We start from the raw sequence: 27,330 nt of genomic DNA, 5'->3' as shown, positions 1-27,330 counted from the left end.
TTGACTTGTGCCCAAATGACCGGTTACTGTATATTTTTATGTTGGCAATTGCTTTCATTCTTCCAGTAGAAGTGAAAGAAGAATTAAAAGGTGTTATGTTGTATAACAAATAACAAAATAGCATGTCATGATTGCCCCAAAAATATGCCGTTGACCCCGCAGAATCTCCCCGCGGAATCTCTTTCCTATTCTGGTGCCCGGAGATATATATTAATGGCCTCGTCCTGTTTGTCCAACTTCGCACATCTCCAACCTCAATTTCAAAAATGACCCAAATCTTCCTGTAACTAGCATTCCGTTTGGTAGTGCATGGTTCGTTGGTTGCTGACTTGTGACACAAATTCTAGTACCGGTGCCACGGGCTACATTGGGGGCGAAGTCCTCCACGCTTTGCAGCATGCACATCCTGATTACGAAATTGCTGCCTTGATCAGAGATAATGAAAAAGCAGGCAAGGTTCTAGCTGCATTTCCTAAGGTCCGTGTGGTTCTTGCAGATTTGGACAATGTCGAAATCATTGAAGAAGAATCCAGGAAAGCCGACATTGTTATCCGTGAGTATATTCACATGTGGTAGTATAGACTATGGTTAACATGCTGCATTTAGATGCTGCTAGTAACAAGCATCTCGAAAGCGTGAAAGCGATCGCAAATGGCATGGCGGGACGTCAGAATGGTACGCCATATACTGCTATGATGTTGCTTTCAGGGTTGATCGCTGATTGAAGTAAAAATACAGCTTACTACATTCAAGTTACTGGGGCTAGCGTTCTAGCAGGCCCCGAGATTGATACCAATTCATATGGCGAGCCCTCAGATCAAATCTTTGATGATTTGGATAACACTGCTGATCTCCGGGACATGATTCGGGCGTACAAAAATCGTCGAGTGGTGGATAACTACATTCTCGATTTGGGTTCAGGTGGCCCCAAGACTGCCATTATTTTCCCTCCTATCATATTTGGCACTGGTAAAGGTCCCGTGAATCAACGCAGCGTCCAGGTTCCCTCATTGGCCCGTGCCACTCTACTGCAACGTGTTGGTCTCTATCTTGGCAGGGGACTAAGTCGATGGGGCATTATTCATGTCTCTGATTTGGCCGATCTCTTTGTCAAATTGGTGGAGCATGCTGTCAACGCCACTCCTTCTCCTATCTGGAATGAGAACGGACTTTTCTTTGTGGAAAACGGCTTCGAGGTTGGTTCCATATTAAGCCCCAAATTATTGATACTGACCTTTTTTTCCTTGCTACAGAGCTTCAAAGATATCGCTTCATTGATTGCCAAAGAGGCACATAGCCTCGGTCACATTGATTCACCTGATTTGGTGAAATCCATGAATCTCGATGAGGCCAACGTAGTGATACCCCATGGAGCTGTGTTTCTGGGTACCAATGGTCAAGGTCGAGCTTTGCGGGCAAGAAAGCTGTTGGGATGGCAACCCGATGGCGAGAGCTTCCAAAAGGCCACGCGGGAGACAATCATTGCTGAAGCTGCACAGCTGTGATCATTTTCAAGAGGCATTCATTGCAGGCCAGTATAAAATCTACAATTGATATTTGTTTGACCTAGCCATAATTTTCCGATCTATCTCGTTCTATGTATTAATTACACAGTCTTTATATAGTGGTTCCCAATGGGCATGTTATAGTCTTAGGGCTTTGGTGTCCACGGGACTATATATATATAAGACAGGAGCATTCCATGCACTCAGAAGCTTCGCGAAAAAAAAAAATAATAAAAAAAAAAAAAAATATTATACTAACCGATACGATATATCTCAAACTATTCACGTAAGTATTGACCTTCAGATCTTATGAGACATGGCTGCGATAAGAACTGGCGAGCTTTGGGAGCCGTCCTACGAAGCGGCTGGATTAATCGGAAACTTACCCGGAGCCATCAACAGCCAAAAAGCCATCTAATAGAATTTCTCCTCCCACCTGCATGTAGTTTATCAAGATGAAATTCATATTTCAAATATGTTTCTATTTATCGACAGTGAATGAAATTCTTGAAAAAAGTCTTAGTCATCGTCCCCGCCGCCTTGCTTGACCGCCTCCAAATTTGCCGGACTTTACTTTTTTTCCTTTACGATTTTTATCACCGCCAAACAGCCCTCTTTCTCATCCCAATACATTGCTTTCTTTAACTCTTCTCCACCTCGTCGTCCGCAATCATCATGGCGACTCTGGCGGAGAAGCTTGAGAAGATCAAGTCTCCCAAGTTGCAGAACCAGCATCACGTAAGTTTTCCCGGTTATTGCCCGATGAATTGACTAACGTATTGACCCGTGAACAGACTGCTGTGGTGCTCTCTGCAGTTGAGGACACTCTCCGTGATCAAAAGGCAGATTTCTCACCTACCGCATATTTTGCCGCTCTCCTTGCACTGCTCTCGCAGTCACTGTCCGCATCCCAGGGCATTGTCAACAAGGACTTAGCGACCTCCGTTGTCTACCTACTCGACATCACAACCGTTTACGTCCCCGCGCCGATCCTTTGCGCCAAATTCTCCCAAATTCTCGAAGGTCTTGCACCTGCGCTTTCTCTCCCTGAGGTCGAGGCCCCGCTCCTGCGTCCTTCAATTGGTTGTCTTGAGTCTCTGCTCATTGCCCAGGATGCTGCATCATGGAACCTCCCACACACACAGGTCGGCCCGCGACGCGCGATGGCAGGTCTGCTGAGTCTCTCAGTTGACCACCGGCCCAAGGTGCGGAAGCGTGCCCAGGAGGCTCTTGTCAAGGTTCTCAAGGCACCCCCGCCGAGCCCGTCTCTGGACCACCCAGGTGCGGATATGTGCGCTCAGTCTGCGATGAAGACTTTGGGTGATAGCATCACAGCCGCTCACAAGCAGAAGAAGGGCCGTCATGACGCTCAGGCCAACAACCACGAGCCCCTCATTATTCACTCACTGCAGCTGATCAAGACCATTGCCTCAGCGTCAGGTGGCTGGCCCAGCAAGAAGATCGAGCCGCTCTGCGAACTTCTCATGAACGCTTCCCGGTCTAGCAACGAGTACATCACCATGGGTGCCTTCGAGGTATTTGAGGTCATTTTCGAAGGAATGGCTGATGAGTTCTCGTCTTCTAAGCTGCCCCGTCTTTTGGATGCTATTTCCGAACTCAAGCCTGCACAGAATGACTCCCAGCTTCTCCCACCTTGGATTGCGGTGCTCTCGCGCGGTTACGATGTGGCCGCACAAATCACTCCCGAGGATACTTTCGAGAAGTTGCCGGATCTGTTCACCTTGATTTCTGGATTCATGGCTTCGCCTTCTAGCAACATCCGCGTCTCCGCATCTGAGTGTCTGATCTCATTCCTGCACAACTGTATCCCCAACTCTGTTATTGTGGACCCATCTGTGTATGATGAAAAGACCTTGGAGAAGTTGTCTCGTGCAGCCGTTGACCTTCTGTCGGTGAAGTACCAGGCTGCTTGGAAAGAAGTCTTCAATGTTTGCTCTGCTCTGTTCGATTGCTTCAAATGGCGATCGAGCCCGTATCTTGTCAAGATTGTCTCCACAATCGGTGAGCTGCGCAGCAATGGCGGCTTCCACGGCAAGAAAGAGGCCGATGCTGTTCTTGGTAGTGCTATCGAGGCAATGGGCCCTGAAGCAGTGTTGGAAATTCTTCCCCTCAACATTATTGAGCAGAAGGCCGGTCAACCCGGCCGTGTCTGGATGCTGCCTATTATGCGCGATAGCGTGACCAACACGAATCTCCGCCACTTCCGTACCGAACTCGTTCCCCTGAGTGAGGCACTTTACCAGAAGGTGGTGAACTTTGGTGCCGCTGAGAAGTCCGTGGAAGTAAAGATTTTCGAAACCCTCGTCCAACAGACCTGGGGTACCCTTCCCGGCTACTGCGAGCTGCCACTTGATCTTGTCGAGGCATTCGACCAGTCATTCGCTGAGCTGCTGTCTAACGTTCTGTACAAGCAGACCGAATTGCGTGTAGATGTCTGCCGTGCTTTGCAGAACCTGGTTGAGTCTAACCAGGCTATTTTGGAGGTCGAAAACGATGAGGATGATCTGATCTTGCAACGACGCATCACCAAGGCCTCTGCAAAGAAGAACCTTGCTCATCTCGGCGGTCTTGCGAGCAACCTGCTGGCTGTGTTGTTCAATGTCTATAGCCAGACCCTTCCTCACTACCGTGGCTACATTCTACAGTGTATCAATGCCTACTTGAGCATTACCCCTGAAAATGTATGTTCACCTCCAGTTTTGGGTACAAATCACCACAAACTAACACCTTTGATAGGAGCTGAACGAGACCTTCAACCGCGTTACTTCAATGCTTGAGTCTTCTCTGGCTGCCGAGCAAGAGACAGCAACCAAGCAGGGTGCTCAGTCTCAGGGCTCAGCCGACAAGATGCCGCCGACCTCCCACACCCTGATCGATCTTGTCATCGCTATGTCAATCTACCTCCCTCGCTCCAGCTTCAGTGGCTTGTTTTCCATGGCGGCAGCCATCCTCAACAGCTCATCCCCCAACCCGGATCAGCAACTCATCAAGAAGGCGTACAAGTTGATTCCCCGGCTTGGAACAACTGAGACCGGCCGCGCCGCCCTCCAGGAGCGTAGTGGAGAGTTGCAGGCTCTCATGCTTGCCACCACCGACACCACCCCTGCGTCTGGCCGCCGTGACCGTATGCTCGCTATCGCCGAGATGATCAACCACCTGCCCACCTCAGATCTCCACTTCATCCCAGCAATCCTGTCTGAAGTGGTTCTGGGCTGCAAGGAAAGCAACGAGAAGACACGCACAGCGGCCTTTGACCTGCTTATTCTCTTGGCCAAGCGCACAATCGACCCGGAGCGTAATCCTCCCGGCACTGTCATCCGCAGATCTCTTGTGCCAGGTGTGGCAGACGATTCCCCAGACGCCCCCGCTACCCTCGAGGAGTTCTTCACAATGGTCTCAGCCGGTCTGGCTGGCTCTGCTCCTCACATGGTGGGCGCCACCGTCACTGCACTTTCCCGTCTGTTCTTCGACTTCCAGACACAGTTGCAGCCTGAGATGCTCAAGGAACTTGTTGAGACCGTTGAGCTCTTCCTTACATCCAATAACCGTGAGATCGTCCGCTCTGTCCTTGGCTTCGTCAAGGTTGCAGTCGTCGTTCTCCCCGACGAAACCCTGCGTCCCCGCCTGAACACCATGGTCCCCAGCCTCATGGCTTGGAACAAGGAGCACAAGGGTCGTCTCCGTAGCAAGGTGAAGGGTATTATCGACCGACTTGTGCGTCGCTTCGGTGCTCCCCTCCTAGAGGCTATCGTCGGCGAGGAAGACCGCAAGCTCATAGTCAATATCCGCAAAGCACGTGAGCGCAGCAAGCGCAAGAAGAAGGAGGGTGCCGAAGGTGAAGACGAAGACGAAGAGGAGAAGGCCTCCAAGCCTCAATCCGGCAACGCCTTCGACAAGGCCGTTTACGGCTCTGACTCCGACTCCTCTGACAACTCGGATGACGGTGACAGTGATGTCGACGTCGACAACGTCGCTCAAATCAAGGGCCGCAAGAAGAAGGCAGGCCAAAGCACCCAGTACATTCGTGAGATGTCTCCCGAAGACAATCCTCTCGATTTGCTCGGTTCCAACGCTCTGGCCAGCATTTCCACCACCAAGCCCAGCCAGCGTTTCCTCAACACAGGCCCCGGCTCGAAGAAGAAGCGCTCCGCCAAGGTCGATGCTGACGGTCGTCTTGTTCTCGGCGATGATGGTGATGTCGTCGCTGAAGATGTCGAGATGTCTGGTGCTGGCGATGGTGGCGTGAACGCGTACCTCGCTGCTGTTAGTGGTCCCGATGCTGTTCGTCGTGGCCAGCGCGGTAAGGTGAAGATGGGCCAGTCGTCGAAGAAGAATGCTGGCGACAGCATGGATGTCGATGAGGACGATCTGAAGAAGGACCTGCGCGCTTCTGGATCCGGTCAGAGCTCTGGTCGTCGTGGTCTTGGTGCTCCCAAGACTTCTGGCGCACCTGGCGGTGGTCGCATTGAGAAGCGTCGCAATACTGGTACCGCTCCTCGAGGTGGTGGTCGCTCTGGATGGGGCAAGAAGAGATAAATTTACTTCATAGTAAGTCGTATCCCTTTTTGGTCTCGGGGTCGGATACTGTAGAAGAGAAGGAGGGTGGCATCTAGCAGATCCCGGAGTTATCGTTCTCAGTTTTTGATTTTTGTTTCTGCCATCTGGTCTTCGGTCCCTGTCGTGCTTGGTTACGTTTTCATAATACCCTCCGCTGTGGTGATTCCGTTGACTCTGGGCTTTTTCCTGTTCCGAGAGTTGTTCGATTCCGTCTTTTTCATGATATGATTACGATTCTGTTCAAAAGTTTCTTTTAGGTCAATGGACATAGATATTGTTTCACTTTTTGTAAGATGTTAAGTAGTCTATAAGCTCTTAAATATCATGTATTTAGCAGCGCTGGTCTTCTCTTGCTGTATCGAACTTCTATTGAATAGGGGAATTATCCGATATCCCATGGCGTCGACATGCTTCTAGTCAAGTACACTCAACTACAGCCAAGTCTTCCAGAATCTCAATGCATTATGACTTTTATCATAATCTCATTTGCAAAGCAGCATATCGTGCAAAAAAAAAAAGTGTATCGAACATATCAATCAGAACTTCATGAACGCGAGCCAGCCAACCAGGCAGCTCAGCAGTATTTCCCACAGCCCCCATCGCTCGCCCAGAGTGTAGAGTGCAAAGGAACAAATAACAAAGAAGCGCCGAGCTCTAGACCAGACATGACATCAAAGCTATATCGACCACTTCCTCGTATACAGCAGACAATAGACCACCGATCTAGCATCCGAATCCAGCCAAAACTCCATCGCCGATGCAATTCAAATCACAATCCACGGCGCATAAATCGACACCGTCGCTGGGTTATCGACTTGTCCTGACGCCCGTTCCTTTTCGGTCTTTCAAGGTATCAAAATGTCAGATACCCCGGGAAAAGCAAGCGGTAAGTCGAAGCACACAGACCAGAGAAATATGGTCTGGCACACACTGACCCCAGCAGACCACAGACAAGCAGGTGGTAATAACTAGAACAGAATCTCTCCACTGTGCTCTGGTTCGAAGCCGAGCGCTTGCAGTTCATCGTAGCGCTTCTTATCGCCTGTTTTCCGCTTCGCGTCCTCCTTCTTTTTCAGCTCGAAGACTTCCTCGAATGGGGCTCTGGTCAGTGTGGGTGGGATATCGTCTTCGCGGTCGAGATCCTGTATATCAATGCATTAGCGAGATTCTTTAGATTGTCTTATTCCTGTAAATCTTGTGGGATTGAGGGATTGAGGGATTCGTACCACTTCGCCTAGCAGGAGCACATTCTCTCCACGAACGATGAAAATTCCACGTGAGACATCAGCATACAACTGTCCGGCATAGACGCGCTCTACGGTATCCTGGAAAACGAGATTTGCTGTGGTTTGAATGTAAGATATAAGGACCAGAGATTTGGGTTGAGTGTGCGACTGTACCGAACTGATCCCAGCTTCGGAGGACACCGATGAGTTTGCGGCCGTCACGGAGGATGAGGACTAGTTTCTCTGCAATTGCGTTAGCTATATCCTCTCGTTCTTTCTGAGCCGCTCTGACTACGCATTGAACATACTATCTGTTAGATCGAGCAGTTGTGCGGCGGTCGTGAACATCTGAGGGGGTAATTGCGGTGGCCCGCCTGTAGGCTGGGGTCCTGCTGGGCCGAGGGCATTCTGGGAGAATTGTTGGTTTTGCTGCGGGGTTCGAGGAGCCGGGGCAGGGCTTTCGTTTAGAGATAGGCGCTCCATCGTGTGGTGGTTGGATAGGGGAGAAAATCGCAAAGCAGTGGGGAAGGTGGTGTAGGCGGTTAGAGGAGACAAATGCAGAGAGATTCAGGACTTTGATGTGGAGGTTCTCATTCTGCTTCTTTCGATCATCGCGATGGATCGAAGTCGCAAAGGCCGTCATCAAGGGCGGTGAGTTTGTCTTGTTTGCTCGGGATCTATATATTTTGGGCTTTTGATATTCTTCTCTTGTAGAAGAGAGAACAGATAATCTAAGGGAAAAATACAGTATTTCTAAAGAAAAAAAGTACATGCTATACAGCGAAAGGGGGAATATCCAGAACCAAAAGAAAAACCAAAACCTCGAAGCCAACAGAAAGTGTCTTATATCTACAAAACCCCGACACCCCTCTGCTGTCCCCTCATTCTCTCCTCCCGGCGCTTACTATACGGCGCACAGTATGGCTCATCAGCAGAGCCAATACTAGCCCTAACCCCATCCTGCGAACGATGATAAGCCGGACTCGACGGCGCAGGCGGCAACTGCATAGCCTTGAACTGCGCATCGGTGATAACTCGCATCCCATAAAGATACCGCATAAGCTCAAAATCCGGCCGACTACCGGAAAGCGTCTGGCCCAGACAATAATGGTCCACATCGACATGGTCGAGCATACGCTCCCATGCAGAGGGCAAGTCTGTCAGGGCTTGAACGCCGTCGCTAGAGTGGGCCGACTCGGTGCCCTCGGGGACCGGCGACGACACGGGGTCCGAGATACCGTCGACAAATTTTGTGTTCGGACACAGCGGACACCGCGCTGACGGAGGGGTCGGGTGTGAGCGAAAGTGGCTGAAGACGTGAGTGCGCCACTCCGCGCCGTCATTGAAGGACTCATGACAGTCCAGCATATGGAAGAGACATGCGTATTTGCGCTGCTCAGTGGCTGTTAGAGATATGGGTATTGACGGCGTCGCGGATGATATAGAGGCTGCTGCGGTGGTATCCCAGGATGAGAGCGAGGCGCGCGATAGAGCGGGCTCTAGGGGGCTGTCGGTGGTGGTTAATGTCATGCCACCGAGAACGTAGATCCCATCTATGCTGCTATCTCTATGCGGGGATTCAACGCCAGTCCCGGACCTGGTATCTATTGATGAAATTGACGGGGACGGCGATGCGCTAGATAAGTCCGGCACGGGCGAAGATGACATGGCGACGACGACGCTCGGTTGCTTTTGTTTTTTGGGTTGCTTTTGCGACAAGGCGGGGTTCCTACTTGAAGCCGTGCTGGCGCTGGCGGTCGAACTCACGCTAATACCGACACTGCGGGCAGAAGAGGATCGGCGATGATCCCGATCTCTATGTCGGTCTCTATTTGAGCGTGGTACGATAGGATCGAAGTCGCCTCGAGGGTCATCGGGGCTTGTGGGCTTGCGCTCCGACATGCTCCGGCAAAAGATGGATGTCTATTGCGGATGGATACGGCTGAATCGCGTCAGAATCGGGGCTTACATACCAATATAGTAACACATGGCAGAAGTAGAGAGGTAGAGGAAAGAGAAGTAAGAGGGGAAACGGGAAATACATACACCCCGGATATCAGATCAACACTTCTGATCTGCGGGTTTTTTTTTTTTCAACATGCATGACATCTAGCCGTGTCTGCACCTATGTACTTGATTTCCTCTGCCACTTCTTGGCTTTTCCCTTTCAGTTTTAGTGTCACTAGAATGCATAAATAATGAATTCTACTTACTAAAAAGGCCCACGGGCGCCCACGACGCCCACAGCCCGTGGGCCCTAAGGGTAGGGCCCGTCCATAGGCCTATCCATAGTTAGGGCCCATTTCCCGCTTATGTAAGGCCCGTGGGCAGTGCCCACCCGTCCATGGGCGATGTCGCAGTCTACGCGGTATCCTTTTTGGATGCAACGCGTAGACATTTCTTACTATCGCACCTAACGAGTCTCGCGCATCAGATCGGATCGCAGATCTCCGATGGGCACAAGCTAATTTCTCTATTTCTCTTTTAGCCGTAATCCTGTGCTCCCTCCATTGTTTTCGTAACGCATTTCTAGAGGCTAGAGACCTATGCTATGTTGAGCTATTTTAGTTTCCCTTTCATCCGGGGTTATAGGGAGTCTTTATTCATATGGTACAGGACAGTATAGGTTTAACTAGAAGCTCTGCTGTATTCAGTGCTAGGGATTAATGATAGACAATCGTAAAGTAATAACGCTTTATGGTCCTGAGCGACATCAATCCTCAACAGCACAATCCTCTTGATCCTCTTCAATTTTTGCCACTCAATTCCTCCTCTTCATCATATTCGACGACCATGACCTTTCGTCCTTGATACCACGCAGGCCCGATAAGCTGGCACGAGCCTGGAACACTGATATCGAACGGAAGTCCCTCAGTTAAAGGTGTATCATCTGATTCAGAACCCAAAAGCTGACGCAGTCGGGAGTCCTTCTCCCAGTTACGTAGAGAGACATTCCGTCGCAGAGTTGGCGTTGTTAGTGGGGAGGCCTCAATCGCCTCGGCGAGCATTTTATCGATCCATGCGATAATTTTGGCCTTGTCGAGACGCCAATCAAATACCACAGAAGAGAAAAGCCGCCGTTCCGAGTCCATGAACCAGAACTGATATCTAGTACTATCCGTCGTGATTCCGAAAGCAACAGCATGGATCTTTGCGATTTTGGCCCGACAGTCCTGCACAGCTGCGAGATATGTAGCCATTTGACGGTCGGCACAGGAAAACTCGCAACTCCGCTTAGCCTCTATAGCAATCAACGCCGAATCAAAGCCATATTGAGGGTCATCATGGCAAAGTAGCCAGTCGGCACGGCCAGTGATATACGCATTGCCGCGTAAAAGATTGATATCTACCTCCGGATAGAGCTGTAGATGTTCGAGCGACCCTTTATCAGAAAGGTGATGGAGCCGGTCAAGAATGATTAGCTCGATAACGACGCGTACAGAAGCTTCTGAGTTATCGATTCTGTGGTATTCTGAGATTTGGAGTTGGTGAATGACACTGTCTACATTAGGAGACAAGGTAGCCGAGGGAGAGTTATCGATGTCTGGCGGATTCCAAAGATCCATCGGGTTATGTGTGATCTCCAGAACAGTACAGGCCACTCCAAGGGTTTTGAAATCCCTAGCAGCATAATGGACGCCGGCGACGTTCTTTGCAAAGGCGAGTTGTTGCATTAAAGGTGATAATACTGTAAGCTGCTCGGCCGCACGGGATCGAATGACAGGATCATCGCTGTTCATATCAGCGAGCATATCCGAAAAGCAGTTAAGTGGCTCGAGCATGTCAGGATCAATCGTAGGAACGAGTTTTCGCCGCTTGTTCGACTGGAAAGCCTGGCTTGGCGCTTGGCCTGACGTCGACCACTGCATGGCTAGCTCTGATAGCTGAAGTTGCTAAATGCTTGGTAACTGGTAATGATCTCCATAAAGACAATGACAACCTTGAGTCAAGACGATGATCACAAGAAAGTAAGAGCGGCCCGGGACACTATACTTCAAGGAGAATGCGGATAGCAGACCAGGGTAGGCGGTGACACTTCAAAGTAAACTACAGAGAAGATAGAGTTTGATTTTAGTGAATGTTCTTTATTCTATTCCTGGGCTGTTTTAGATTCGATCACAAAGACATGAAGTAGTATGTAGTATGTTATATCCCACTATACAGATTTTGCGGGGCGATATCACATGCAAATATAAGATATAAGATATGAGAATTTGAGATTTTTTTATTTTGCTCACAATGTGAGGAATTAAGTAAGAGAAGAGAAACAGAATGAGACCACGGGCCTCAAGAGAGGAGAATGACATATAAAAAAAAGAGGAGCAGATCTTTCGATACAGAATTTTGAACTTGAAAAGGAAAAGGTCTCCAGACAGGAGTGAACAGGCAAAAACAAAACCCAATCCGTCTATTTGGTGGCGCCAGAGATAAAATCAAAACCAATCCGACACCGTTGATGCCCGCAAGCCAGGGTAAAAATGCACAAGTCTATATCGTTTCGTAGCGCGCATAACATAAGTTTTCAAGGCAGACATCAGAAGTTTTAGAACCGGTCTGCCAAGTCACCGCCAGCAACAGAATTGTTGGCTGACGAGTTCATGGAGGAAAACCCGGTCGCGGGGTTGAGCATATCCTGCACCGCAACCTTGGGAATCTGGGGTACCGGCAACTTGCGCTGCGTGCCGTCAGGTTTCGACATGATATCGGAAATGGTTGGACCCATATGACCCTGGTTGGGGCTGTAATAATTAGGACCTTCTGGCTGCGGCTCCATAGGAGCCAGCGCAGGAGTGTGCTGAAGGGACAGATGGCGGATTGAAGGCAGATGCAACTCGCTGGCACCGAGAGGGCGCAGACGGGGCGAGTGTGCAGGAGTAGCCAAGGGAGTGTGGTCGGGGGTAGGAGACAGAGAATCGTGAGAGAAAGTAGGAGAAGAAGGAGCAGTGGAATTTGGTGAGTTGGGACGAGAGCGCTTGACACGGTGGCCATAGCCATCATCGTCATCGTTGGAATGCGAACGAGTCATGTTCTGCGAAATCGCATACGCAGAAAGCGAAGGGAGACCACGGCTGCCATGATGACGGGAGCCAAACATTTGGTGTCCTCGAGAGCCGTGGAAGCCCATGTGGTCATCACGCTCTACTTGCGACGCAGCTGTAGCCAGAAGGTTGATATCCATTCCGGAAGAAGCACGCTCAGTGGTGCGAGAGTAAGGACCCAAATTTGAGCGCATGTGATTGGCGTAGTTGGAGAAAGAGTGAGGAGGTGAAACATCCGGAGATCCGACCTGCGAGACTGGAGCGGAGCGAGTGATGGGCTTGCTGGGAGGCGGCATCATGTTGGCAGCGTTGACCATGCCATTATCTTGGCCTGCTGCGGCTGCGGCCGCTGCCAGGTGCTGAGCCTTGTTGCTGCGGCGCGAGTTGGGATTGTTGTGAATACGCGAGTGGCGAGTGAGTTCGTCTGAGCGACTGAAACGCTTCGTACAACCGGGGAACTGGCATGCGTGTGGCTTCTCGCCAGTGTGCGTACGGATGTGCCTAGTCTGGTGCTCCAGACGGTGGAAGGCACGGTCGCAAAGAGGACATTTGTACGGCCGAGGCAGATCCTGGCGGACCTCCTCGTTTGCAGGACGTGCACCCTTCATGAGAGGCGGTAACAAGCTAACTGAAGAAGTCATTGAAGAGTCTCCTGGAGTCGAAGGTGTCGATTCGGGAGAGGTTTCTTTAGGGTTAAGTAGATTTGAGAACCCCACTGAAGAACCCGGTAGTGGCATGTGAATTCCCGGACAAATTTATGAAGGATCGTTCTGAAGGGGAGGACCGATTGGTTTTGTCGCAAGGATCCTAAGCTAAGGTCGATCAAACACCCGGTTTGGGATAAACGGTCGATCGGGATCGGAGCGCAAAGGATTCTGATAGTTGAAGAAGTCGAGTACCAGTTTGTGGAGTATTAAAGCAAAGAGCAAAGAAAGGGAAAAAAAGGAACCTGGAGACGACGATCTGGGGAGGGACAAATAATATAGGGAATGGAGGGGGAAGGGAGAAATCGGGGGAGAAGGGGCAGTGTCGGAATCGGACTTGGAGAAAAGAAAATTCTGAAAAATTCAAGTTCAAAAAGCAAAAAATTGAAATTGAAATTCAAAAATTAAAAAAGGAATTAAAAAAATTAAAATAAAATACAAAAATTTGAACAGATTCTCAAAAGAGTGTGGGGGAGAAGAAGGGGACTGGGGCAAAATAGGAAAAGTGGGAAATTTTCAAAAAAATGAGAAAAATGAAAAAATACCAAAAAAGGGAAATTTAAAAAATGAAAATGAAAATAAAATTGAAATAAAAAAAGAAACAAAAAAAAAGACCATATCCTTAGTTTAGGGGTAAGATCAACCTCATATTGTTACAATATAGAATCTAAACTATTAACTATCAAAACTATTTAATCCCAATTATGTAGCCTTTACTCCAAAAATGACTGTACAAAAAAAAAAAAAAAAAAAAAGGGAAAGAAACTCCCCAACTGCATAATATTGTTAAAAAATAGAATCTAAACTATTAACTATCAAAACTATTTAATCCAAATTATGTAGCCTTTACTCCAAAAATGACTTTAAAAAAAAAAAAAAAAAAAAAAAGGGAAAGAAACTACGTAACTGCATAAAGCAAAAATGTGGGGACTCGCATTTTTCCTGAAGAACCGTGTGGCGTGAGGTGCGTGTCCCTATCCGGCTATCGCGCCTCTGGAGAATTTCTTATCAGAACATGGGGAATTTAGGAATTTCTACTGGCTCAAAATATGGCCTATCTTAAGTGGATGACCAAGAATGATGGCATGCGGAGAGCAAATGACCAACAGAAACCGGGGAATCTCTTATATAAACTTATACTCCGTACGGAGTACGGTATAACTCTTGAGATACCCTACAAAAGAGACTCAAAGTCTGGGGGTTACGGTCATTCTAGGCCGGACCAAGTCCAGGCCCATGTACAATGGAGATCCTGGGGACCATCTGATCCTGTCACGGAGTGACGATAGCGAGGATCATCGATGATGTCGATACCTGGGGGTGAAATATCCGTTAAATCTTCTTTTGTAATCATTCAGTCACGCGAAAACACAGGTCATCCAGTGCAAAGGTATAAAAATGATTCGCCACTGTTCTGCTTCATCATCCGGAGGGATCTTCCCCTCGAACCCTACAATGGCCGTATAAGACCCTGGAATCCTCCACTCAGGTTGGCCGATAATCCCCGGATTCCTGGGGGTAGAGCTATGATTTTTTTTATATATATATATATTTAATTTTTATTCCAACTCCTTGATTATCATACGATAAAGTGAACCAACAGCTCTGATAGGTGCGGATCACTCCAATTATTGATAGCCCTGATGCAACTACCATGCAGCCGCAAAGCCGCGTATCTCGACAAAGGGACCAAAGATGCCAGTGTCAGCCCCTGCACAATGAGCGCTAGGCTGCATTCCTTGCGAGACAGCGATATCCCCGGCTTGCCAAGACACCCAAGTATAGAAAGTGACCAGGGGGCGTAGATTTCCTTTTTCTTGGCCGGTTGAATCTCAAATCCAGGGTAATAACCGGGGGTCTGGGGCCCCGGTTCTCAAAAATCAAAATTAAATGCATTTATTATTCTCCTATCTGTGGCACAGGTTCACGCCTCTCTCCGTGCTCCGTACTTGATATGGAGTACATAGGCTATTTCACCCCGAAGTTCCTCCGGCTTCATTAAGGGCCGAGGTACGGGATAAACGGGGATAAACAAAGATAGCCCACTCGGCAAGGCCGTGCCGCCGAGAGTCCAGTTTCCCCTTTTGATGATAAGGCGTTATCTTCCAAGGTTGGACCGGGGAGAATCTCAATTTCAAGGGGTAAATTTTACATATACACCTGGGCATATTCCATAACCACTACCACCAAATTGTATAATCGTATAATGTACAGAGGACTCTCTATGTATATATGTACATCTTGAAGGCCAGTGCAGGGGCCCTTTAGTGGCAGATCTTAACAAATTTTTACGGGCAAATTCAGCCGGTCCCCACAGTTCCCTGGGGATATTGGCTTAGGTCCCCTTGGCAAATCACTATTTAGCAGACAAAAAACGAAAGATAACAGGGCTTAACCATGCTGCTATGCCGGCCCGACGACCAAGTCTGTACTTTTGAGCTGTACGGGGATCTCGAAGAAATTGTTCTAATCCCTGTTCTCCTGACTTTTGAATGAAAAGCACACAATATACCCGGCACACTGCCGTAATCTGGAGTACTCCATCTTTCTCCACGGGGAATATGGCACCATGGAGAATTTCCGGATTCGGTGTAGCAATATGTAGATAGCCTATTATTTTATTTATTTTATTATTTTAATTCAAAAAGCAGGTACCATTCAGCAATTACCCGCATTTTGCCGATATTTGCGACGTGTAAATAGTTATATGTTGTAAATCATGAAACCAAGATGTGAGGTGTTTCTGTTTCAGGTGACGAGTTCGCTCTTACACTTTATTAGATATATTTACTATCGGATTCAAAATCCCGATATATTCCCTTTCCCTGCTTTCCTACAAGATCCACAAAGCTCCGTCCTCCGGACTGCCTTTCTAGGTGCATAGATAGTGGGGGAAACCCAAACCAGTAGTTCCGATTGCCGATTGCCCAAAATCGCAATATCACGGCGTGAGAACCTCATCCCACAAACCGGTATAGTCGACCTTTTTATGACTGATTAAGTTTATCAAGCCAATACAATACCCAGTGATCACCATTCCCCAACACAGATAAGTACTCCATATCTCATCACCTCTACCCCGCAATCCTCAAGGCGTATCGCTTGAGAAACTCGAAACTGCACGCGCAGGAATAGATCTGCGACTGACATCTAAATCTTCCTGCCACATCTGCCTTGATCGTCGCGATCGCCCGCAGGATGGGATCCTCCGATATCGCTGTCGTCATGGGGGCGCCTCTCCATAGGTCGATCTATCACGCCATCCGGGGAAAGCTGGCAATCTTTGTATCCCGTATATTGTACACGAGGACATCTACTTGCGGACTTGAAATGTATACCGCTCACATTGGATTGTGATCCATTCTCAGCATTCTTCCCTTTTCTTCCCGACAATGCTGATCAATCCCATTATTCTGCCTAGGTGGCATGCAGACCCGCGCACAGGGCGGGTACGTCGATCCTAGATGGGGAAAAAAAAGCAAAAACAAGTCCTACGGACCAAAAAAAAAAAAGAACCAAACTAAAGAAAGGAAATGGGAAACAAAAGAAAAAGGGAAAATAAAAAACAAAAAAAGAAAAAGTCAAAGGAATGCTCGATTGGGGGCGTGGAGATCCCCCCGGACTCCCTCCGTTATCAGTCCGGAGCCTCGTTGTGTTCCGTGTGGAAATCCCTTTTCTATCCGAGTTCTTTCAGTTGAAGGGTATATTAGTCAAGATGTTATTAACGACCAGTGATATCTATTTCTAGTACCTAACAGTTCGCTATCGACGCCCCCGCACACCAGATCATCACGCAAGATAGCGCCGGGTGAGAGAATATTTTTTATATTTCTCTATTATTCACGCCTTATTCTTGGATATTATTAACTCAACAGAGATTTTCTATGCTAAGGCATTAGTGTATGGGGTTCGGGTCTGGGCGCGACCCTTTCAGCCCACACCCCCTTGCTACATGGGACTTAAAAACAATCCTGGTACTTACGACTTGCTACTGGCTGTACTACATCTAACACGGTGTGAGTCATGACGTGCTCACGTCTCAGCTCAAGGAATATCCAAGCTGAAAGCGCCTAGAAAAACTAAAAAGCAAAAGTGACAGGCCAGGTCTTTGGCGCTCTGTTTCCAATCGCCCTGCTGGCACCGGGTTCTGTCTCCTGTTTTGCTGCCTGGAACTGAAACCCCAACCATACGGAGCAAGAAGCGCCACCAGTCAGCAAAACAAAGACGTAATTACCTCGGTGTCAAAAGCGGGAGGTGTTAAGATGAATATAATGGAGCACAGTTGTATATTCGGAAGAGTGTATGGGGTAGAGTTCCATCCTGTCTCAAGGTGACATTTGGTTATGCTTGGCAGGTCTCGATGCGGGGGGGAGTAGTTTCAAAAAGGGAGAATCCGGGGTAGGGTTGGCTTTGGAGCAACATTCCACAAAAACTCAAGGGACCTTTTTCGGGTCCAGTTGCTTTGTACGTGGGGGCGTATATGTTTCTCAAAAAGACACATATGCTTTGAAGAATTCACAGTGCAACCCTAATCACCTCTTTTACATGTGATTACATAATAGATTTCCCAATTAGGCAGCCAAGTATTAAAGGACATTCCATTATGCACACTCACTTTTCTTATTGCCCTCAATACCAAGGCGAGTGATCAGCGATCCACACCTTCTGGAACAACTATCCCCTGCGCCCAATAAGCGATGCGAGTGGTCTCACACTGATATCACCATATGCGGGGCCGTCATTCCGGAGTCCGCGATCAGGCCATTGGTGGAATTCTTACATTTGTCCGGGAGATTACACCCTATCTATCTACTTAATGAGATCTGGAGAACATGTGATATTCTGGGGAATATAGTTGGTAGATAACAAAAAAAAAAGGAGAGAGAGAGAGTCCAGGCGGGGAGTGTCCGTTTACCGTGTCCAGTTGCCGGTGAATCCCCCCTCCCCCCTGGACACCTACATACTCCGTACGGAGTAGAGAGGGGAAAAAATTTCTCTCTTGCCAACTCCACTGAGCGATTTATGTTACCCCATATTTGAATGAATACCATAATACAACCCACTCGCGGAAGCCGGGATCAACTTTCGGAACACAATGCCCCCTGTCGCTCAGATCCACATTGTCACAGTTCCTATGTAACTCAAGTCTTGGAGGACGCTACGTTCAGGTACCATATGCAGTAGATCACTTAGTCTGAGATGAGACAGATCCTAGCTTTGTTTATATTTTCCAGGGGAATAACCCTCCATGAAACAGGGACAAAGAAAAATGTATTAAACCCCATCTTCCTCAATCACACAGTGGGATTCGGGGCTTGAACCATTTCGCCCCAAACACACACCATAACGGGCGAATCCCCGAGATCGAACTAGGGGTATTTAGATTTCACTCGGCGGGAGGAGTCCGCCCGAACCAGCTGGACTTTCGCTAGCACGTGTATGGGGAGATTTTCTTGGTATTATTTGCATTGGATTATGAATTTGAATTATTGGAAATCAGCATAAAATCATAACTGCGGGAGCTCCGGAGTCTGGGCTTCCTAGTTGGGACATCATGAAGCGGGGGGAGGCCCAGATCTCCACGGGCATAGCTTGTGGCTTTCACCTGTCCTCACATGCGGCATGTGTTTATGAGTCTGGAATGGAGGAGATTTTGATAAGATTGGAATGCGCTGGAATGCGCCCATATGTGGCTGCCTCGGTCGCATACCTATTACAATGTGTATGGGGGTACCTTGGGGAGCAGCGAGAGATGGCGTCATTAAGGGGCCATGTGTTTTCTCCAGATTTGTCCACATTGATAAGAGATTTAGATAGACACGTCTTTACCCAATATACTCCGTACTTTCTTGGGATTGCCGCACCCCCCCCCCCCCACACCACCCTCCCCCCACCTCCCATGGTTTGCCCCCCCCCCCCCCCCCGGTACATTTCCAAGGTTACCTATGGATATGACGACAGAGCTCACCTAGACCATTCTGCTGCAAGGTACCAGACCACGGCATCAGCCCATAGGGCTGGAAGAGATAACTCTTCGGGTGATTTCGGAGGACGACATTGTGATGTTCTCGCACAGTTGGTATTTTCCCAGTTGCGGGGCTTAGTGCCGATACGGGAGTTTATCGAAACTCCACGGTGATCAGGGGGCTTTTCTTTATTGTATGGAAGTCAGAAAGAGGAAGGTGTGCCATGTCTTGGCTATCCATTTTCGCCTGAAGCGTAGTATAAACGGACATATACCGAATTTTAAACACTATAAAGCACTACTCGATGGCAAATTCAAGGAAATAGACACGGAGCAAGTACTAAGTGAAGTAAGAGTAATTCAAAAAGGGGCTCGGTGAGACTTGAAAATTTTTTTTCGCTCTTCCCCTGTGTCAGCTCCCGTCTCTAAAGCGTCCCGATTTGCGCAACTCGGGCAAAAATTTTCTCGGCATCCCCGTGCCGAGTCGGCCTCTTTGTCTCTTTGCGTGTCACCGTGCCGGTTTCTATTCCCAGGAGGGACATGTATTAACTTGGTACTCTCCACACTATCCGTACCTATTATTATCATTGCATACTGTGTGTGTCGTATCGGGGGTTTTTTTTTTCTTGGAGAGAAAAAAAATTCATTACTACCGTGCCACCCCGAGATTCTTCCGAGGTTCGGAAGTTAGGAGTCTGGGGTGAGCCGTGGGATGATCTGGATGTGCCGGAGGTATGTACCCATGCAGGTAATCCTCTAGGCTACTCCCGTCTCATAGCGCTGTAGACAATGCTTGTCTAAAGCACAGTACTATTGTCTGCCTCGGGAATGGAAGAGCCTCGGGATAACGGAACTTCCTCGGATATAAGGGTTAGGTAATTATTGGGGCTTCTCCTGATTTTGTGGTCTAATCATGTAGCGGTGAGGCCCTGTGGAGTTTTTCAAGTATGGCATCTGATAAAAATTTGCTGTCTGAATCTGAAATGTGTGATTTCCTCTCTTTCTGGTTCTTATATTTGCCTCTCGAGAAAACGGACGTCAAAATATTGAATAGGACAGACAGTGTCTAAACAAAGATCTGAGAATAATGAAAATACATTCGATTATGTCAAAAGAGAAAGCTGTATAATTATCTCATATATATTCTTGAATCTTTCATAGTCTCTAAACTATTGGTGAGGCAACCCTAATTTGGCATCCGAGATCTCTTTCAATTCCATATCGAGATTCTAACGCATCAATAGTCGATAACACACCCACTAGTAGGTAATTTATGTCCAACTATTGATATTCGCAATTTTATTTTGTTCTTCTTCTCGGGTCTGCTCTAATTATCCCGCTCACCCCATTCCTTCTACTCATATCTTCCAAGCCACGCTAGTCCATCCGACGCCGTGAATGCAGCGTTGGACGTACTACAACATAAAATGATCTCTCACGTGGTTCCTTGGGAGAGAGGCAAAGCATGAAATCGGAAAGGTTTAGGGACACTTCACTCACAACGCCGAATTATATGAATACTAGTGTAAAGCGTACAACATATTTCTCGCACAGCACCGCGCCATAACCACGGATATACCGTACTGCGATGATGGCTTACCTGGAACCTCTACCTGCACTAGATATACAGGCTTGAAGAGCCACTATTGTCACATCACATCCATACCAAGTACGGGTATATGCGCGGTTTCGGAGCGACCTTCTATGCTTCACTTTGTAAAGGTAATGGAGGTCACCAATCACTTAGCCAGCGGTAATATCTGTGATACTACCATCCAATTAGAGGTCTTAGCCTCCTTTTCAAAGATCCTTCTTCACTCTTCACAGTGTGAGCGAATGAAATAGAGCGAGGTCTAAGGAGAGAAAAAGGAGAGAAAGGGACCCAAGGGGATTCACATTGTGAAGTCATTGTGGTTTGGGTAGGTACGATTAAGGCACGAAATTGAACGACCCCGATGCCTGCGATCGTAAGTACATAGAATGACATATACCCAGACTAGACCTAGACTATATTCGCTTGATAAATCTCAGAACTGTTTTGCCATTTTGTTCTTTAGATCTATTAGTGCTATGGTTTTTATATGCCATCATCTCAATGTAACTCTCAACTACAGCAACATTAGAAGGAGAGCCGACAGCTCTCTTTGCATATCCTGTAGTCTTTTCTGGATCCAGAGAGGAACACGACTTGTACAATATAAACGACTTGCAAGTATCGTTGTCTTGCATGGGTATATGCTTGCACAACGTGGGTATACAACAGCCCGTTTTTAAAGCAGGTTGATCGCAAATCATGAGCTGGCAAAAGTTTACCATTACCAAAGCAGTAGACAAGGTATTGCATTTTAAAGCAGATTATGATGAAGTACTAGACACACAATGTCCTCAGGCAAAGATGGGATGGACTGGGCTTGATAGGCCTAAATATTGGCGAAGACAGGCAGTCTCGAGATGTTTGATATACTACTTACCACAGAGGTAGATGAGTCTGCATTAGTGAATAGAACTACTTACTATCCTCTGTCTCTAACCCTTCGCCTGTTAATAAAGCCATTGAGGTTGGCAATCTATGTATGTTATAGCACCTATCTTCTCCCAAGTATCGTCTTAGAGCTTCAAGGGTGAGTCTCCCACCGCTGTCGTATGTCATCACCTGTTTGGATTTAACTAATGCTAATGTGCAGCAGTGTCTGGTCGATCTGATTTGCTTTCAAATTAATTTGTTATGCCGTTGCGAGAAGTATTACCTAATTAGGAAATACTCTCCGTGATTACTCCTATCTTTGCTTTTCGCCTCAGGCACCCCGGCTGGAAGCAGAAATGACGTTTCTGCCACACCCGGCCGCCCGGGGAAACGAGAATCTCGAGTGTCGAGTCAAAGCTAAGAGCGCCATCCACCCAATCTACTTTATACAGCGAGTCTTTTCATGATTTGATCCTACCAGCAACATATCAATCCAGATCCTAGACATTGAACAACACCCCCATTCCAATATCCAGCCTCGAGCTCCGGGACGCAATGGCACCCCCGCGCCAGCGCACCACAGCTATCGTGGACGACTCGAGGTCTGAAGCCTCAAGCGGCACGAGAGAATACCAAAAGTCCACCAAGTCCCGCAGACCAGCTGCCGCAAAAGAGAAAGTCTCAGTCACCAGCGCGCCCGTCGTCGACAACCAGCACGCCGAGGAACAGCCCCGGGTATGTTTCATCCCAAGTGAAAGAGATCAATCCCAACTCTGCACACAGCACAGTTAAGAGGCCATAAACTAATACTACTTTCCTTTCTATAGCTCCCCTGGACCGACCTACCCCTCGACATCCTCCACTCCTACCGCCACGTTCACAAACTCCCCACGCCCTCCGCCTTCTCAAGCGACTACTCCCGCATGATCCTCTCGCAAGGCGTCGGTCTCCGCTCGCCAACCTCCCTCGCCGCCCGCCGAGCTCAATCATCCTCATCCCAAAACCACTCCAACTCTCACTCCCACCGAACCCACACCTCGTCGGACTCCCTCTCCGACTCAAACTCAACGCTGCGTCGCACCGTCGGCCAGGACCGCGTGAGCAAAGACCAGTTCGCGCTTGTTGTCCGAAAGCACTTCAACAGCGCTGGTCTCTCAGAGCAGGAATCCATTGCGCGGTTTTTGTATACTGTGCGTGAGGACAGGAGGGGGAGGCAGTTCCGATTGCGGTTTCAACCGTAAGTCGGGGAGTGAGTCACTTGCTTTGGTCTCTTGATCTTTTTTTCCCATCCTTGGTAGTGGGGAAATGGGATTGTGGAGCCTGTAATGGAGATAGGGCTGTTCTGCTTCTTATTCCGCCGTTCTGGTGCTAGCCCGTCCTGGTTGATGGTGCACTCGAGTCGGTGCGGTGAATATACATCGCGTGTGTAGTTTATTGGGCTGCCTTGCTTCGGGGATCCGGCGGCCTGTTCTCTTTTGATATTAAGATACCCATTGGCGTTCAGTGTGTTGATCTTGGTTGTTTTATCTTTATTTCTTGCTTTGTGAGTCACGGACTCTTTATCATGTATACTTTGCATATCATATAATTGTGCAAGACACAGCTACACTCCTCTATTGTGTCTTTCTCGGTACAGAATATTCTTTATTTTGTGGTCATTTTATCACATAGCATGCTATGGTACGTATTTGAGTGTGTTCCTAAATAAAGGATATAGTTATATCAGACCTGCCTGGCACCACACATTCTCAACACCCGACTGCAACTATATTAACTAAGATTTGGTCAAAAAATAGTTTACCATGATCGAATCCTCATAATATAACCAAATATATATTACCGTTATCATCATTCAATATGAGGAAGATGCAGAGCACCGCGTGAAAAACTTATTCCAGAAAGCAGAACCCTACTTGCTAGCATATAATTCATTTATCATGTACATAAGAGCATGCACGTCCTCTCCAGTAAACAAAGAGGGCAAAAAAAAATCAGATGGGTCCAAACCGAAGGTGAAAATAGGACAAAATACTTAGACAACATAATAAAAACCGCGAAATAGCAAAGAATCAATCGAGGGCGACTTCAAATCGGCATATATGCCTCCCTTTCCATTTTGCCAACTAGATCCAACCAAATCTAGCCCATTCCACCCTGCCATATAGCCAGTATTAGCAATTTCTCAGATACAGGGAAGACGAGTTTATTTCCAGGCATTAAGACCAGCCCATGGATCGGCGGAGGAACCGGGCTGTGACTGTGGTGGTGGTTGGGACTGCGAAGGGGTCTTGTGGTGCCCGTACGGTCTGCTCTGCGCATAGCCACCAGGACCAGATGGGTATATACCACCTGATGTAGGAGGGTAGGTTGTCTGCTGGGGGCGCGGCGGAGGTGGAGGCGGGATGTAGCCCTGGGGAGCCATATAGTGCGATGGTTGAGGTCCAGCACCAGGAGCCGGCGTGCCGGAATTTGAGTAGCCGCCGTACGGGTTGGGGGTTTGAGAGAAGAATTGCTGATTCGGGGGTGGGGATACGGGGGTCTGGTAAGGATATGCCATGGGGTTGTAGCCCTCGGATAGGGGAGCTGCGGCGCCTTGCTGGAAATGCTGGCCTTGGTAAGTTCCGGGACCACCTCCCACGTACTGCCCGTAGGGCGCTGGAGAGTGTGAGAGGGGCACGCCGGGCATGGTAGGTGGGTAGCGGGGTGACGGCTTCGGGGACGGACCGGTGGTTCCATATGCCGGCGTCTGAACAGGCGGGGGTGGTGACTTGACTTTCGAGGGCGGTTTTGCTGACCCTGTGGAGGGTAAAGCCGAGGAGCTCTTAGGTTCCGTTGATAGACGCTCCATCAGCTGGCGCAGCTTCTCTCGCTCGCGATCTTCTTGCTCTGAGGCACCACTGGACTTGTCGCGGCTGCTGAGTAGTTCAGCATTTCTGCGGGCACTGTCGACATTTTCGCCCATGCCCTTTTCGCGCTCAATCTGGCTGAGAAGCTGCGCGCCCTCTGATCGGCGATTTCTGATGAAGGTTTCGACATTCTTGCGGAGACTATCGACATTTTCGCCCATGTCCTTGTAGAAAGTTCTTGCTTGCTTGATACCGGACGAGAGGCCATGGAATGCTTCGTATACCTTCTTGTATCGAGCTAATACGGAATTGCGTTGTCTCATCATAGACTTGTACTTCGAATTCTCGGATTGAATTCTTTTGTCTTGACGGAGATTATTGTGTAACCTTTCGAGGTCTTCCATCAAACTCCTTGATTTCGCATTCGCCGTCGCAAGTCTCGCTAGAACATCCTTGAACTTTTTCAACTTTTCGTCAAAAAATTCGGTTTCACGGTCGACAATCAATTTTTGGTTTAAAAGCACTTCATGTGAGATGTCCTCATTGTCCCCGTGGATCTAAAGCACATATAGTTAGAATGTTGTCGTAGACAGATACGCTGGGATGCTCACCTCATCTTTGAGCCGGGAGAGAGTTTTGGATCTCTCTCGGTCCACGCCGTCCAGGTCCTCTAAGATCTTCTCCATCTTCGCAATCTGCTCTGCAACAGAGGCGCTACCCTCATCATACGTATCATCCAGCAGAGTACCTTCCGCCGGACTGGTGACACCGTTTTTGCTCTTACCATGCTTCGAACGGGCTTTGATCAAGGCTCGCTGGAAGAGAACATCGGCCTCATCTGTTTCGCCAGCAGATCGCATTTCGTCAAAATCGCTCTCATACTGCCGAAGTGTGGAAGACAACTGAGAATCACTCGCGCTGGCCTCATTGACAGTATCTCGATACGATCGGACTTCCCCTCGGAGTGTGGTGTTTAGTCGAGAGCTGGGCTGTTGGCTCCAATCTGCTCCATACTTCGAGCGCATCTTCTCACACACGCTTTCTTCCAGATCTAACTGCTTTGAGCACTGATCTAACTGGGATAGCACTTCTGCCTTGCGTTCCTGCAATTCGTCGAATGCCCTGTGGAAGGGACTGTGCCCAGCAAGTTCTGAACACCAGCGACAGAAGTCCTCGTCCACTGGCATATCTTGGTTCATGCCTCCCTTCCAGACATCGAGAATGCCTGGCAGTTTGAGGTCGTATAAGCGAGTAAACTTCAAGCTCTTGGCATCCTCGGCCGCTTGAGTCTCCTCTCGAAGCAACTTGGCCTTCGCTTCGGAGTAACGACTGACCACCTCAGTTACACTTTGAGGCACTAGTTTTATGAAGATGTCTGGCCCAGTGATTCGCTCAATATCTTGCCCTTGGTACAATTCATTAACCTGAATCGCCTTGGCCGCAGTAACCCTGGCAACTGGCGCAAGACCGGCCTCATTAGGCACTGGTTGGTGGTAGATGAAGTCATTGTCTTTGACCATGGTGGAAAGTAAAGATTGCAAATTTGCTTGATTATTCTTGATAAGATCCAAGAGACTGGCCCCTGACTCTGCCGTCAGGTTGGTGTTTGCTGGAGGTGACGAGGGGAATGTCTTTGCCCAGCTTAGAGCAATGGCAGACTGCTTATCAGCCATCTGTAAACGAGCAATAGCAACTCCATGAGATCCACTTTCACCGTCAGCAATTGCTTGATAATATGACGCTATTGACCCCATATATGCTGCCTTGGCCTGCACAACAATCGTCCAGGACTTGTCAAACACATTCTTATCGACCGCGTTTTGCATTCTCTCGGCACTCTGTGAGTAGAGGTGCGCAGCTTGTCCAGCCAGCTTGGCTAAGAGACCTGGCTTCCTCTGGTCTGCCACTTGTTTCTCAAAGAACACCTCTTGGGCTTGAGCTAGTGTGACATGTATCAGTGTCTCGACGGTGTGCGCTTGCAGGTCGGTTGATGGAGGATATACGAAGTTCACATTAATATATGTAAACATCCCGGCGGATGCCTGGAAAGAGTGATAGGCGGTCTTAAGGCCGGCATCGTCAGCCCTGCTTTGGTTGGCAGCATGACAAGATAGGATAGCGGCGACGTTAAAGAGAATAGATGCCTTTTCGTAGGCCCGGGAGAATTGAGTGGTAGATGTGTGAGTGAAAGCATCGTACCTAAGAGATAGATACATAAGCACAAAGCGGAGTATAGACTAGAAGAATCACATACCAAGTGAATGACATCTGGAGATGCTTGTCATCGGCGGGGAACCTGAGGTCCAACAGCTCCAGCTGATGGTAGTATCGATACAGCAGATCACGACCGATAGCGTTGTCTTTCCCTATGCCCCTCATGTCCTGGCGAAGCCGGTTGATAGTCGCACATTCTTGATTGTATAGCTCGGGATCCTCATCATGGGTCAGTCGGATACAGTCCTTGAGTGGCTGGATCCAATCAATCTCGTTGGTCTGCTTCAGCGGACACGAGAGCATCGGGGACTGAGGCATTGTCGGATAGGTGCCAGGAGCGATATGCTCCCATCCGACAACACGAAAACTGTGCGAGGTGGAAAAAACGCGGGGCAGGGATGGTCAGAAGCTCCGTGTCTGAGGGGATCGGAGTCAAGGCTGTGGGTGTGGGGAAAGGAGGCGGAACCTCAGCGCTGATGGTCCTGTGTCAATGACGTCGGTCGATTAGGTATTCTTCGATTCAAGCACCTGCGCGGTTTAGAAGATGACGAGACAATATGATAATTTTTGAGAAAAGAACAGAGTTGCCTAAAGTATTGAAGTGTGGGAGGAGGGAGAGAGGTGGGATATGATTGATGGGCGGCGAACTCCCCAAAACAACTAGTTAACTAGAAACACATAAGACACGGCCATTGAACGAAACATTTGAATTTTCAAGTATTATAATATAATTAATAGACTATGGCCATAGTACATTCAGAAGTAGAGAGCTTCTTAGACATCTATCGG

The 27,330-nt window shown here is 48.4% G+C and overlaps 8 protein-coding genes across 8 annotated transcripts; 3 read left to right on the top strand and 5 right to left on the bottom strand.

Moving 5' to 3' along the window:
• Positions 1 to 266: 266 nt before the first annotated feature.
• PGRI_069950 (uncharacterized protein) lies at positions 267 to 1,505 on the top strand (the record flags this gene model as incomplete). The annotated part of the gene is made up of 5 exons (XM_040794709.1): positions 267 to 283; positions 348 to 553; positions 607 to 675; positions 739 to 1,196; positions 1,254 to 1,505. The coding sequence occupies 5 exons, from the start codon at positions 267 to 269 to the stop codon at positions 1,503 to 1,505; spliced, it is 1,002 nt and encodes a 333-aa protein (XP_040649040.1).
• A 675-nt stretch (positions 1,506 to 2,180) lies between these two features.
• Positions 2,181 to 6,062, top strand: PGRI_069940 (mRNA-binding protein RRP12; the record flags this gene model as incomplete). Its single annotated transcript, XM_040794708.1, has 3 exons — positions 2,181 to 2,243; positions 2,300 to 4,207; positions 4,263 to 6,062. 3 exons carry the CDS (start codon positions 2,181 to 2,183, stop codon positions 6,060 to 6,062), a joined length of 3,771 nt encoding a protein of 1,256 aa, XP_040649039.1.
• A 989-nt stretch (positions 6,063 to 7,051) lies between these two features.
• Positions 7,052 to 7,792, bottom strand: PGRI_069930 (U6 snRNA-associated Sm-like protein LSm1; the record flags this gene model as incomplete). The annotated part of the gene is made up of 4 exons (XM_040794707.1): positions 7,052 to 7,225; positions 7,310 to 7,425; positions 7,484 to 7,552; positions 7,618 to 7,792. The coding sequence occupies 4 exons, from the start codon at positions 7,790 to 7,792 to the stop codon at positions 7,052 to 7,054; spliced, it is 534 nt and encodes a 177-aa protein (XP_040649038.1).
• A 366-nt stretch (positions 7,793 to 8,158) lies between these two features.
• PGRI_069920 (uncharacterized protein) lies at positions 8,159 to 9,211 on the bottom strand (the record flags this gene model as incomplete). The annotated part of the gene is made up of 1 exon (XM_040794706.1): positions 8,159 to 9,211. The coding sequence occupies one exon, from the start codon at positions 9,209 to 9,211 to the stop codon at positions 8,159 to 8,161; it is 1,053 nt and encodes a 350-aa protein (XP_040649037.1).
• An 845-nt stretch (positions 9,212 to 10,056) lies between these two features.
• Positions 10,057 to 11,178, bottom strand: PGRI_069910 (uncharacterized protein; the record flags this gene model as incomplete). The annotated part of the gene is made up of 1 exon (XM_040794705.1): positions 10,057 to 11,178. One exon carries the CDS (start codon positions 11,176 to 11,178, stop codon positions 10,057 to 10,059), a length of 1,122 nt encoding a protein of 373 aa, XP_040649036.1.
• Positions 11,179 to 11,852: 674 nt separating this feature from the next.
• On the bottom strand, positions 11,853 to 12,989 carry PGRI_069900 (C2H2-type zinc finger protein; the record flags this gene model as incomplete). Its single annotated transcript, XM_040794704.1, has 1 exon — positions 11,853 to 12,989. The coding sequence occupies one exon, from the start codon at positions 12,987 to 12,989 to the stop codon at positions 11,853 to 11,855; it is 1,137 nt and encodes a 378-aa protein (XP_040649035.1).
• Positions 12,990 to 22,036: 9,047 nt separating this feature from the next.
• On the top strand, positions 22,037 to 22,722 carry PGRI_069890 (uncharacterized protein; the record flags this gene model as incomplete). Its single annotated transcript, XM_040794703.1, has 2 exons — positions 22,037 to 22,216; positions 22,309 to 22,722. The coding sequence occupies 2 exons, from the start codon at positions 22,037 to 22,039 to the stop codon at positions 22,720 to 22,722; spliced, it is 594 nt and encodes a 197-aa protein (XP_040649034.1).
• Positions 22,723 to 23,684: 962 nt separating this feature from the next.
• Positions 23,685 to 26,859, bottom strand: bro1 (putative signal transduction protein BroA; the record flags this gene model as incomplete). Its single annotated transcript, XM_040794702.1, has 3 exons — positions 23,685 to 24,884; positions 24,939 to 26,526; positions 26,582 to 26,859. 3 exons carry the CDS (start codon positions 26,857 to 26,859, stop codon positions 23,685 to 23,687), a joined length of 3,066 nt encoding a protein of 1,021 aa, XP_040649033.1.
• Between the last annotated feature and the right edge of the window lie 471 nt (positions 26,860 to 27,330).

Source organism: Penicillium griseofulvum (assembly GCF_001561935.1).
Source record: "Penicillium griseofulvum strain PG3 chromosome Unknown contig_92, whole genome shotgun sequence".
Taxonomy (NCBI): Eukaryota; Fungi; Ascomycota; class Eurotiomycetes; order Eurotiales; family Aspergillaceae; genus Penicillium; species Penicillium griseofulvum.
Note: the sequence above shows the minus strand (reverse complement) of the source record. Positions and strands in the feature narration are given on the sequence as shown.